Raw genomic sequence first — 14,970 nt, 5'->3', positions numbered from 1 at the left:
TCCGTTTTTAAGAAACTACATAGCTATATTGATATACCAAAATGCATTTAGGCAACCCGTTAATTTTTAATCCATTCTTTCACATTTCCGTTATTACAAGTCTGTTGAATAATTCTTATTCCGGCAAGAATTATACAACATATTAATAATAAACAAAATACTAGAATAAGAATAGGCTGGACAAAGTTCAGGGAGCTACTAACTCTGTTAGTAACGAAGTGCTTCACCCCCAGCGTGAAAGGAAGATTATATGGTGCCTGTGTATGATATAATGTAGCTATGCTACATGTCAGTCAAAAATGAGAAGTAACTACTGAGTGTACACGAAGGCCTGAGGGAAACGCAGCCAGTAAGCATTGCTGGGTGGGTAATGTGTGCATATACGACAGAATGTAAGTGATTTGGGGGGAAAACTGTGAGTACAAGACATCAATTGTAGTGTGAGAGAAAGAAGGCTGTGCAGGTATGAACCTGTGATGCATATGGATGAGGACAGCTCCTGCGAGATGTGCTGATCTTTAACTGCAGAGGGAACATGCGGAACGAAGTGGTGAGGAAATATCCTCAGATGTTGGGACATTTAGAGGGGATGACAGGGGATGACAGCCCCATTTTGGTGCTGCATAAAAGCACCCAGTGCACTCTATAAAATGGTTGGTGTTTGGAAAGGCATCCATCTGTAGAGACCATGCCAAAACAGGCATGCACCCTCAGTAGCTCTCCAACCAGCTCCTGTCAAAACGTCCAACCCATGCCAGCATGGAATACATACCTTAAATGGATGATGATAGCATATCAAACATATACCTGAAAATTTTCTTCTTGAGAGTTAGAAAGTCTCTCCATCTCTCTCTCTCTCTCTTTACTCTCTCTCACTTTTCATAAATATATATATATATATATGCGTATATATGAATGGTTTCCTTTGAGTTTTATGTAAGTTCATCTGAAGAAAGATGAAGTTGGTTGCTGACAAAGTGACAAGACATTTTGACTTAAGAGAGTCCCTGATGTTTGTATGTGCTTGATTTCATTGTTTAGTGGCTGAACTCCCGGTGTTCAACCAATACACAATGTACTTACCCATACACGTGTGTGCATCAATTTGTCTAAAGGATCATAGATGGAGAATCTCTGGAGCATCTTACAAATCTTCACAGTGCCTCTACTATATTCAATTTGGGGAATCTGTATCTGTTTCTTTGGCTCTTTCTTAAAAAACCAAGTATTTCTAGGTTTTTGTGAAATACGTTGCTTCATCATTCAATGCTCCTATAATAATAGGTACAAATGAGAATTCATAGTTAAGGTACAAGAGCTGTAAGGTCCACATTAATTCACCATAAATGTTGCCTTTTTCCTGGATGTATGATTGTACATTCACATCCCCTGGGAAGCTGACTTCTACAACCGTGTATGACTAATGTCCCTTCCCTCAGTGAACAATATGAGGTCTGTTATGTTTGGACTGAATTCCTGTTTTTTCCACTAGCATTACTGGCTCTTAAGGGTGTGAATACATGTTGGTTCTGATATGCCCTTTATGCATACGTCAGGGCAATCTTAACTGCATAGCATTGTAAACAGTGTTTCCAACTATATCATTCCTCTGGGGCAGAAAGTATCTCATAGACATTTAAGGCACCAGCCAGTCATGAAGGTGACATCTTCCACACTGGTATAGCAGAACAAACATCTTTATATGGATGTATGGATGGATGGATAATGCTCAAACATATTGCTTTAATATATATCTATATTTGACGTAAGAAAGTATTATATATATTACTTTATATTTACCATACTTTAAAATCTTATTCACTTTCTGCAAAACTTCTCAAACGATCAGAGATTCAGTGAATTATTTCTATAAAAACATTCTATTTTCTTCTGTAATTTCAGATAAAACCACGAGATATGATTTAACATTCTGTGATGGAAGTAGGCTGTGTGTGGAATACATACTTACTTGCAAATGTCCTCAATCTATTACTACACAGTTGTGTCTGTGTAGATCTGAGCTATCATGTAGAAGAAGAAAGCAGTCCCTTCACTTTTGTTGGGGATATTGCTGCTGACACACAGATGGAAGAAACGGACTCTCTTGTGGGAAATAACTTCATCACATACAACCAAATACAGAGACAAAGGACAGGAAATTCACATTTGTTTAATGTCACACAAGATGGTAAATTGTACACGGCTCAAACATTGGATGCTGAGAAACTGTGTACATATGAATCAGATTGTGTTAGATACATCAAAGTTGCTGTACATAGAAGGAAGACATTTTTGAAAATTATTAAAATTAAAGTAATTATAGAAGATATTAATGATCACAGCCCTGAGTTTCCTCAGACACAACTGAATATTACATATGATGAAGATGATGGAGAAGGAGCCGAAAGATTAATTCCAGATGCCTTTGACAGAGATGTTGGAATGGAAAATTCAGAAGTTACATATAAATTGAAGAAACAATTTAGTGATCCATTTATATTGTCTGTGAGAAAAACCATCACAGGAAGAGCAAAGATAGGAATTATTCTTGGAGACAAACTAGATAGAGAAATACAAGATAGTTACAATCTAGAAGTGATAGCCAATGATGGAGGGCAACCTTCAAAAGAAGGAATTTTACATGTTCATATAAAAATAATTGATGTGAATGATAACTCACCAGTTTTTTCACAACATATTTACAATATTTCTATCAAAAATACACATCCTAACAACAACCCCATTTTGACATTGTCTGCAAAAGACCCAGATTCTGGCAATAATGGTAAAGTGTCTTATTTTTTTAGTCCGGAAACACCAGAACGTACAAGAAGACATTTCAGACTGAACCAACAAACTGGGGAATTATTTGTAGAAAAACCATTGACATCACAAACAAAGAATATTCTCAAGATGTATGTTGAGGCGAAAGATGGAGGGAATCCTTCTTTAAATTCCTTTGCCATTGTACGGGTGAACATTCTCAATGAAAAGAACCATGCTCCTGAAATTGACATAAATTTTGTGTCTGAATTGAAGAAGGGCACTGCAGCTATTTATGAAGGAACTAAAGTGGGCAGTTTTCTAGCTTATGTGAATGTGGTGGACAATGATTTTGGAGCGAATGGAGAAGTGAGTTGTAAATTAGAACATGATAAAGTTGTCCTCTCACATTTAGGATCAAAGGAATACAAGATTACTCTGAAGAAACCACTTGACAGAGAAAAATTAGACCATTTTAACATGAGAATTGTGTGTGAAGACAATGGAAGCCCTGCTTTAAAGACGGAGAGAAAGATCTCAATCCAAGTAATGGATGTGAATGATGTGCAACCGCAATTTACCAAAGATACATTCCACTTCCTCACCTATGAGAATGGTAAAGCAAACTTTCCTATAGGTTTTATCAATGCCACTGACCCAGACCTGGCAAGTGCTGGTCAACTGACGTTCTCACTGTTGAGTAAAGACAGAAATAACATACCGTTCCAGGTGAGTGATTATGGTTTTATTACCAGCAACATACCATTGGACAGAGAAGAAGAAGACATGTATAAGTTTGAGGTTTTTGTCAAAGACAATGGTAAACCGTCGTTGAATAACACAGCGAATGTTGTTGTTGAGGTTTTAGACAGAAACGACAATAATCCGTATTTCATCTACCCTACAACTGACCCTTTCCATATCAATGTCCACTACCATCCGCAAAGTACCAATGCCATCACTGTGATTAGAGCGTCTGACAGAGACAGTCATTTAAATGCGTTCCTCAAATATGGAATACTTGACGGTAACAATAAACGCTTGTTTACACTCAACTCTTTAACTGGTCAAATGTCTTTCTCGCGTGCACCTCATCTCAACGATGCTGGCTCATACGAACTGGTGCTTGTGGTCAAGGATTCTGGAAGCCCAGTGTTGTCAGCCACAACTACTGTGTCTTTGTCATTAAGGGTCACTAACAAGACATCAGCACCGATGCCGACTGTCCACTTAGAGAAGAACAGAACACTGGACGTACCATTATTGATTATCCTTGTAGTAGCAGCTGTAATAGTAGCTGTGGTGATTGTAGTGTCGATCACACTGTGTATTGTGAAATGTAGCAGTGGTCAGTCTCGCTCTGCCAAGAGCACTAGGAAAGGTGTTAATAGGTCAGCTATATGTAACAGAATTGATCAACCTTTACCGTGTCAGAGCAGCAGTATTCCTGGTACCCCAGTGAGGTACTCTTCAGAGATGAATAATAGAAACATGCCATTTGTGGAATGTAAGGAAGATTTCTACCCGCAGTATGAGTCTCAGATTGATTGGTCAAACGTGGGTACCCTGGAGAAGAGTCCACCCAATACAATATTGGTAAGTATGAGATTATGAAATTCTTCCTTAATTCTCTAATAGACATATCACTCTTCAGATATCTTTTGTAATTAATGTATATCTTATATTTTAATGAATGTATGTAATTAACATGTTTGGAACCCGTTTGTTCTCCTATTATCTCTGTTCCGTCTACTGCCATCGACATTTTCATAGCTGTGAATAAAGAATTAGGATATACAAGATTGGGGACATTCCAATATTTAGGGCTTCTGGCAACACCATTCCTGTTGGTGCCAGTTCAAGTAAATAGGGACTTGGTGTGTAGAGAATTCTTCCTTTGAGTTTGAGTCGTACGAATCTTTGTAACAGAAACACCCCCAATATACCCTGCAAAGTGGTTGCTGCTATAAAGAGTATTCAATCATACAAACTTTACAAGAACTGAGAATTCTCTGAGAGATATGGACTTTTGACCCGACTGACACTAGAGGAATCTCTTGAAAATAACTGTTTTGGTGTTTGTTGACCTGTTCAGCCCCATAACAAGATGGAAAGCAGTCACGTGAAGATGATGGTTATGATGATGATGACGGTGATGATGGCAGTGGAGGTGTTGTTAGTGGCTGTGTTAGAGCATCAATGAGATTGAGAATGTACTCGTATTGGTCAAGAATATTGTCCACCATACAACTGGTCAAGCATAATACCATTCGTATGCTGTTCAGGCTTAATTTCATGCACTGTCCAGGCTTATGGCTGTCATATTTGTCAGACGTAATGATGTCAACATTTGGTTAGACATAATATCTCCCATACACTTGGTCAGTTATAACTGGTCTGTCATACGTTACTCAGTCACTATATCGGTCATGCATTTGGTCAGAAACAATTTAAGTTATACATTGACCTGACAAAATGCTTCATAAATTTTCTCAGACAATAGTGTCATACATTTGATCAAACATGTTTTTCTCAATGTTCTCTTGAATTGTTTCTGTTTTTTTTTCTTTTCCTTTCCAGTTACCAACAAGAATTAAAAAATAAAAGCATGTCTCAGCCACAGAAATGCAATGTTACACAGACAGACTTTGGAATATTCTGTCAGGATCTTACCATTCTGGAACATTTCATGGAGACATACATACATACACACACAAACACGCACACACTGTATACATGCAAGCATACATATTCATACATTGACATACACTGTAGAGAGAGTTACATACACATATACGCACACACATGCCCACACTCTCAAACACACACACACACACACAAACAAACACAACCATATCTAGATATGTAAATATTGACCAATGTGAATGAGTGATCAACACTGCATTGCTAAACAAATTAAATTATACACACACACACACATATATAAATAAGAATGTATGTATGTATACAAATAATGTTTGATTATTTGTTTACACTCCCTTTTAAGATGAGGCACAGATACATAAACTTGCGTACATACACGTGCATGTATACATTCACAGAGAGGAACAGAGAGAAATGAAGTGAGAGAGAAATGCTAAACCATTCCATAATGATATTTCACCAATTCTATAAAGAATTACATTACTTTATATCAATATTGAAACATTGTGGAGTGGGACCGTACGTTTGGTGTGAGTGTGTGTAGTTTCATATCTTTATGCATTGTAATATATACAAATATAATGTGTATTAAACAAGTCACTTCAATCCACCAGATGATATAGTAATTTCTAATAGTCAACTGATATTTACACATATCCCCAATGTAATTACTGGTTAATCTCCAGATTGATTACCTGTTAATGTGATGATAAACACACTGCATTTATATATACACAGACATATGCAGATCTCTCTATATATATATGTATATACATAAATACATGCATATACAGCTATGTATGTATGTATGAGTGTATGTATATATGTATGTATGTATGTATGTATGTATGCATGTGTGCATGTATGTATGTATGTATGTACGTATGTATGTATGTGTGCATGTATGTATGTATGTATGTATGTGTGTGTATGCCTGTATGTATGTATGTATGTGTGCATGTATGTATGTATGTATGGATGGATGTGTGTATGTATGCATGTATCTATGTATGTATGCATGTGTGTATGTATGTGTGCATGTATGTATAAAGCTAAAGTATCATTTATTTTAACTCGCAATGCCATATTCCTGACTCTTCAAACAATTAAAACAGTTTAGAAACTTAAAGGTAACACTCATAAATTTGCAAGTGTGACTAAAATAATTACACTCTACTTTATGTATTGAGTACATTTATGCAGCTTGGATACACATAAACATGCACCTTCACTAATTTCATGCAATTTCTCCCTCTCTTTCTTTCTCTTATATATTTATATATGCATGTGCACACACACACACAAACATATACAGGGAAATAGCTAGCTAGCTAGACAGATACAAGCATATATACTTATGTGTATGTATATACAACTAGACAACATATACGTATCCTCTATTCTATATCTATATACAACAACACACTAACTCGTTTCCCAACACAACCGATAGAGTTACTACACATCACACATCGTTACAACACACCAGCATTACACAACACTCCATTGTTATACTATAAACCATAGAACTACAAACTGTGTATATTTACACAGCACACAGTCTATACACAGCTCTTATGACACACACACATCACTGCAGTATGTGTGTAGAAGCAGTGTGTGTGTGTGTGTGTGTGTGTGCAGCAGACTACAGCAGCAGAAACAACAGCAGCAGTAGTTACAGCCTGAGATCCACATCTCTACTACCACACACACACACACACAGAGTGACACACCACTAGACACTCCCTCACACACTGCCACACTGATTATGGATGAGACAATGGAGGTAAGTCTACATCTATCTTCTTTCATTTCCCATCTTTCCTCTTTAATATCATGTGAAAATATATAAGAGACAAGAGAAAACCAAAGGGACATTCAGAGAAACACCCTTATATCACTCACAAATATCAGCAAATGTTTTACTCACAACATACAACTTCACTGGGCAAAATACTAACTATTATTGTTATTATTATTATTATTATTAGATTATTTAACAATCCAGTGTCATCTCACAAATATTCTGGTTCTATATTGATAGAGTTTATAATAATTGTTATTGTTTTAGTCTCCTATGTTGTTGGTTAGGTGAAATTAGATGCAAAGTTTGTCTCACTAAATCTCATTTCTCACAGGAAATCTCCATTTTGTCTTCACAACATTCCGTCTCTTCTCTTTAGCCAGATTATTTCATTTGTAGATTTCCTGCAGACACTCTAACAAAATATCATTATATTCCCAGAAATATTTCTTACTTAATATTTCTCTATTCATTTTATCATATCACAAAGTATAAATGATGTTCCAAAAGCATTTATAGAAACGATTTAACGAAGGAGGTCTTCATAATGAATCTATAATCACAGAGTAGCAGATATCGTTCTGATGTCAGACATGGTTGTTTGAGGGATTGTGTGAGCAATTTGTTGTGGAAAATATATTTTAGTGTCAAAGTGAAGACAACAAGACATAGAAATACAAGTGGATCTTTTTTTTCTGTGGTGTGTGTGGATTAGTAATGTTCAAAATAATAATAATATTAATAATGATAGCCATTTCTTGGACACTTTGTTGTATATTGTGAATAGCAGCAGACATGTTTGCTGTGATACAGAGTCATTTGGTGATTAATTTTATCACATGCATATATATATATATATATATATATATATATATATATATATATATATATCTGTGCTTGGTTCTGTTGGTATTTATTGTTTAAGATATTGTTCAGTGTATATATTAACATTTTAGCATGAGCAATATGTTGTATATTGTTAATTTAGTTTATAATCACTGGTGTATATATTTCTAATTATGGCTATATAATGATGAGAAATCTTGCTTGTTGATTCATTTCCATTCTCTTATCTTTTGATGATAAAATTTTTTATATACACTCATCTTTATCGTTCATTGATTATAGATTCTTTTGTGAATAACGAGGTATATATTTAGAGGTTATTGTTTATTTGAAGGTGTATATTTACTAAATACACACACACACACATATATATATATATATATATATATATATATATGGCCAGTGTCGCTGACTCATAAAGTTGGCCTTAGGAAGGGCATCTAGCTATAGAAATGAGACCAAACCAGACTGGAGCCCAGGACAGCATTCTGGCTTACCACTTCCATTCAAATTGTGCAAGCCATACCAGCATGGCAAATGGATGCTAAATGATGATGATGATGATGACGATACATGGTTTATATCTAATGTTATGTTAACAAATTTATGTAACATAAGATATAAACCAGTGTATATTTACTGTATTAAGTGTTTAGCATTGAGTGTAAATGCTATTTTGCCCACAGCTACATCAATGAGATCTTTTATATATATATATGTGTGTGTGTGTATATATATATATATATATATATATAATATATATATATATATATATATATATGGCCAGTGTCGCTGACTCATAAAGTTGGCCTTAGGAAGGGCATCTAGCTATAGAAATGAGACCAAACCAGACTGGAGCCCAGGACAGCATTCTGGCTTACCACTTCCATTCAAATTGTGCAAGCCATACCAGCATGGCAAATGGATGCTAAATGATGATGATGATGATGACGATACATGGTTTATATCTAATGTTATGTTAACAAATTTATGTAACATAAGATATAAACCAGTGTATATTTACTGTATTAAGTGTTTAGCATTGAGTGTAAATGCTATTTTGCCCACAGCTACATCAATGAGATCTTTTACTGTGTATATATATATGTGTGTGTGTGTATATATATATATATATATATATATATATATATATATATGTATGTATGTATGTATGTATATATATACAACTGTATATATAATATTCATCATCCACTTTCTTCATCTTTCATCTAAGCATCAGGGTCAATGAAAATTGTCACAGATCAATTACTGACAAAACTCTCTCTTTCTCTCTCTGTGTATTTTTCTGATTTCTATAACATGGAATATAATATTGTTGTTATCTTTCAATATATTTTAGTGTCACTCCTATTGGAAGGGACTTACACACTGAAGCCCAGCTCTGTTGCTATTGGATACAGGGAACAACTGACAGATTTTTCTGTACTCACCAAAATGGGATGACTTTAAGTTATTAACTTGAAGAAATCCAATCTTTTAATTTGGATGTTGAAGCATTCCTACTTTTGGTAAGTTTTTCTGATTTCTGGAGAGAAATTTTACTGAGAATTAAGTATTAAATCAGTTTTCCTTCTTTTAAAAAATATTGCTTGAAATTGTTCAATTCTTGAAATGTAGAGGAAATTATAGTTTTATTTTTACTTTCATGTTGATGATGGATATTTCATCTTATTAATGATGTGATATTCAGTCATATATCACACCATATCACACAATATCATGCTAAAAAAACATCATGGTATGTAATATCTTTTATCTATTATTTGTTTCACTCATTAGATTACAGCCATATTAGGACACAGCACTGTCTTAAAGGATTTTAGTTGAACGAACTGACACCAGTGCAACTTTTCTTAAACCTGGTAGCAGGCCTTAAAGAAAAGTTCTGTTTTGTCAAGCTGCTAAAACATAGGGTCATAAACACACCAACATCAGTTGTCTAGAAGTAATGGATACACACACAGACACACACACACATATATATATATAATGTATGTATATTATATACTTTTAGTATAGGATAAAATTTTTTTCCCCAAAAAATTTCATTAAAGTGGCCAACATATTCAAATACCTTTAAAGGTGAAAATTATAAACAATTATAAACAAGGGCAAAAGAAAAAAGATTTCTATTCCAATATACGGAAAATAGACTTTAAATCGTCAATCACCACATACAATATACATCCACTATGATTTCAGCATGATGTGTATTCATAGTGATGTATATTGTATGTGGTGATGGACGATCTAAAGTCTATTCCCAGCATATTGACATAGAAATCTGTTTTTTGCCCTTATCTATTATTGTATATATATATATACATATCTACACACACACACATACATACATGAGGATTGGTCGAAAGTTTCGGAGTTTGACGAGTATACTCTCATGGAATGTAACTAAATGAAGTTCATTCTTAACAGACTCCCACTTGCATCCCACACACCTCTTCCATTGGTATTGCAGTACTTGGATCCTAATTGGGGAAAAAGCTTTGATCTTTTTGGTCAAATACTTCAGCAACAGTAGATATGAAGTCATCATGATGCTGAGACTGTTTCCCATCCAGGTATTTTTTCATATTGGTGAACAGATGTTAGTTGGATGGGGCCAAATCAAGAAAAGAGGGAGGGTGGTCAGCCAGTTCAAATCCACAGTTGTCCACTACAGCTACTGGAAGCAAGGACTTGTGTGCTGGAACATTGACCTGATCAAAAAAAGACACTTTTTATCTGTTTTCCTGGTCATTTGGTCTTGATAGCCTTTCGTAACTACCCCCAGCAATTTGGCATAGTTCACTCGATGGTGTGACCCTTTTGAAGACAGTCAATAAACAATGACTTTTGTAACCCAAAATATTGAAACCATTACCTTCTTTGCAGACGAAATAATCTTGGCTTTCTTTGGAGCAGGTGTGGAGGGTGTTTCCATTGCATGGATTGTCTCCGGCTCAAAGTGATGAAGCCAACACTCATCCTGAGTTAGGAAATGTTCAAGGAAACCAGCTGGAGCTGCCTTAAACAATGCTTGATTTATCCTTGATGTGAACAGCCTGGGGCACTTTTTTATCAGGTGTCAGAAGACATGGCAGCCACTGAGCAGAAACCTTTGTCATATTGAATTCAATGCGCAAAATATTCTTAACTTTCTCATAAGATGTTCCAATAACATTGGCTATTTGATTTATAGTCAATCACCTGTCATCTGTCATCATGTGGTGAACATGATCAATGTTTTCCTTGGTGGTTGCAATTGCAGGACGTCCAGAACTTGGGGTATCTTCAAGATACCTCCTTCCTCTCTGGAACTCAGGTGAGCACTGTCAATAAAGATGGTGTGTAGCAACCATGTCAGTATAAATGCCAAATTTTCTCAATTTAGTTGCATTTGAAGTCTTCTTTGAACAGTCAGATGTCAGTTTACCTGGAAGGAATCAATGCAATCATTGATAAGAAAAACTAAAATCAATGTATGCAAAATTTCTCATATATAATATATATAATCATATGTTTGTTTAGAAAACCATAAAAACAGAGAAGTACACTCTAAGATGTAGAGCGATCTATATTTATTACTGGTGAAGACCTGTTTAAAGGGTTACCCTTGGTTACTCAGCATAAAGAGTATCTTTATGGCATATTATCAGACCCTAAGACTTGTTGGCGTATGACCCCTTTAAAGTATGGAGGGTGAAACGAACTGGACATAAAGAATGAGAGTTAGCTCCCACTTCTGGTCATCAATGTATGTCATAAGGTCTGTAAATCTAACGAAGGCCTCAAAAGACATTTTAAGATCCACAAAGATCAGAACTTAACTGCAGCTCTTGGTGGTCCATATGCAATCTATGTGGGTGTCTTTTCAGAACATTGTCTGGTTGAAAAAGCCACATTAGAGTGCCATGATGGTTCTAATGTGTAGGTACGGGAGATGGTAAAACTCTGCATGAGGAGTAGACAACCACCATATATATGAAGATATGACAGGTTTCTTTCAGTTTCTGTCTGCAAAATTCATTGGCAAGGCTTTGGTCAGCCTGAGGCTATGGAAGAAGACACTTACCCATGGTGCCATGCAGTGGGATTGAACCCAGAAGCAAACTTATTATAAAGCCAAACTAAATTTTAATTTGGATTTTAGTTAAAAAAACAAAGCAACATTATTTATCTCTAAGACTGTATAGATTCCACTTTGAAGTTTATACAGGTACAGGGAAAGAGAGAAAGAAAGATAGAGAGAGAGAGAGAGAGAGAGAGATTGCCATCCTCACATGACACTGATGTGGTATGAAATAGAATAAAGATAATCATTACTGTATCTAGCATTAAATATCAAGAGTTCTGTCAATTCATGGAGAGTTTAATAGAAGGAAGTGGTAAAAGATATCCATATTTTTCAGAAGTCATGTAATGGTGCCACGAGGTTACAAACCATATCATCATATTTGAATATGGCCTCTCCAGAGTTTACTAAAATAAGGGAGATAATTAAATATTGTATACCCCATAAATGCAGTTACCTCCCGTGGCCATCTTGACATTTTTTGAAGATACTCAAAACTACTAAGAACATGTCCAAAATCCTCAATAAAGACCAATTTCCTTTTTTTAAAAAAAGAAACCGCATGACTATATTAATATCTCTCTTTAAGTGTATGTATCATTTTAATTTTTAATAAGTACAGTAGTGTCATTTGTAATATCCACGTGTTGTTCTCTTCACTTGATACAACAGAATTTAGTGAACGTTGCCCCAGAATAAAGTACACTTAGATATACTTGTAGATGCATTTATACTAACCATAGATTCTTGATCCTTTCTGTCACATTATTGATATGCAGTTAAATGCTATTTTCTTTATTATTAGTCTGTTCAAGAATATATCAAGCCGGTTGCTGAATATTTTTGTTTTAGAGAGTTATGGAATCTTTCTCTCTCATGGTCTCTCTCTCTCTCTCTCACATCCATATATATATATATATGTGTGTGTGTATGCATGTATGAATGTATTTCTTTGAGTTTTATCTAAGTTCTTCTGAAGGGAATTCAAACCAGCCCCTAACAAAGAGATCAGACTCGTTGACTCAGTAGAGTTTCCTGTATATGTAAATATACAGTTGAGTTCTGTGCTGGTTGACCTATGGATGCACGTACCCAAGTGTGTGCATCTATTCACCTAAAGAGTCTCAAATGGAGAACTTTTGAAGTGACTTACAAACTTTCATTGTAAGTATGAGGGTGAGTCAAAAAGTAATGTCATTTTGTTTAGGACAGATATACTTACTAACACAAGAACATGTATCATACATCAAAATGAAGCTGGTCCTCTGTGCATAGTCACTGTTTCTCTCAATAGCAATGTTCCACCTTCGAATGAGAGCATGTATCCCTGTCCCGTAAAAGTCTGTTGACTGTTCTTTGCGCCACTTCTTCACTACAGTTTTCCCTTCCTCATCATTAGACTATCATCTCTTTGGCCCCATGAAAGAGGGTTTGAGAGGCAAACATTATCCCAGTGACGAGGAAGTGAAAACTGTGGTGAAGAAGTGGCTCAAAGAACAGTCAAGAGAATTCTACGGGGCAGGGATACATGCTCTCATTCAAAGGTGGAACATTGCTATTGAGAGAAACAGTGACTATGTTGAGAAGTAGGGATGTGATCCACAGAGGACCAGCTTCATTTTGATGTATGATACATGTTCCTGTGTTGGTAATTATATCTGTTCTAAACAAAATGGCATTATTTTTTTACTTAACCGCGTAAATAGCATTATGCATCTATGAGGTTAAGTACGAAAGAGAATTTAAAGCCAGAATACAAGAGCAGTAAGTTCTGCATTAATTCATCATAACTGTTCTCTTTCTCTTGGACTTTGAGCAGTACATTCAGATCCACTGGACAGCTGACCTCCACAACAGTGCATGACATTTATCACTTGTCCCACAGAACGATATCAGGCCTGTTACGTTTGCACTGAATTGCTGTTTTTATTGCTGTGTTCCGCCAGTATTCCTTGTTTATGAATGTGTGAAAGCCTGCTGGGTTTGACATGTCCTTGATATATACATCAAGACATTCATTCCTGCAGACTGCACTGTAAATAGTCTTTGCAACCATGCCTCATGGGTGGGCAGTATCTTGAAGACATTTAGGAGTAGCTGCTGTTGCTAATGTATGTGTGTGTGTATGTATATATGTGTATGTATGTGTATAAGTGTATGTTTGTGTGTGTGTGTACGTGTGTATAATGCTCACACATATTGTGTTAACAGATATATATATTTGACATAAAAAGTCATTATACGTATTACTTCATTTTTACGATATCTTAAAATCTTAGTTGCATTCAACAAAAAATTCTTTCCAAAACCTCGAACTTTCAGTGAAATTTTTCAATAAAAATATTCCATTTTCTTCTTTAATTTCAGATAAAACCACGAGATATGATTTAACATTTTGTGATGGAAGTAGGCTGTGTGTGGAATACATACTTACTTGCAAATGTCCTCAATCTATTACTACACAGTTGTGTCTGTGTAGATCTGAGCTATCATGTAGAAGAAGAAAGCAGTCCCTTCACTTTTGTTGGGGATATTGCTGCTGACACACAGATGGAAGAAACAGACTCTCTTGTGGGAAATAACTTCATCACATACAACCAAATACAGAGACAAAGAACAGGGAATTCACATTTGTTTAATGTCACACAAGATGGTAAATTGTACACGGCTCAAACATTGGATGCTGAGAAACTGTGTACATACGAATCAGAGTGTGTTAGATTTATCAAAGTTGCTGTACATAGAAGGAAGACATTTTTGAAAATTATTAAAATTAAAGTAATTATAGAAGACATTAACG

The 14,970-nt window shown here is 35.4% G+C and overlaps 1 protein-coding gene and 1 long non-coding RNA gene across 2 annotated transcripts in view; both read left to right on the top strand.

Moving 5' to 3' along the window:
- The window catches only part of LOC115219374, a 100,348-nt gene that overhangs the window by 6,816 nt on the left and 78,562 nt on the right, over positions 1-14,970 (top strand). Inside the window, exon 3 of the mRNA XM_036509387.1 lies at positions 1,903-4,359. Coding sequence (XP_036365280.1) covers positions 1,936-4,359 — 2,424 coding nt within the window. The 5' untranslated portion in view covers positions 1,903-1,935. The remainder of the gene's footprint in view (positions 1-1,902; positions 4,360-14,970) is intronic.
- Positions 6,731-14,577, top strand: LOC118766022. Its single transcript, XR_005001949.1, has 3 exons — positions 6,731-7,216; positions 9,441-9,609; positions 14,538-14,577. It is a non-coding gene; the product is annotated as an uncharacterized LOC118766022 (long non-coding RNA).

This window comes from Octopus sinensis, linkage group LG14 (genome assembly GCF_006345805.1).
Source record: "Octopus sinensis linkage group LG14, ASM634580v1, whole genome shotgun sequence".
Classification (NCBI taxonomy): Eukaryota; Metazoa; Mollusca; class Cephalopoda; order Octopoda; family Octopodidae; genus Octopus; species Octopus sinensis.
The sequence above is the reverse complement of the archived record's forward strand: the minus strand, read 5'-3'. Positions and strand labels throughout refer to the sequence as shown.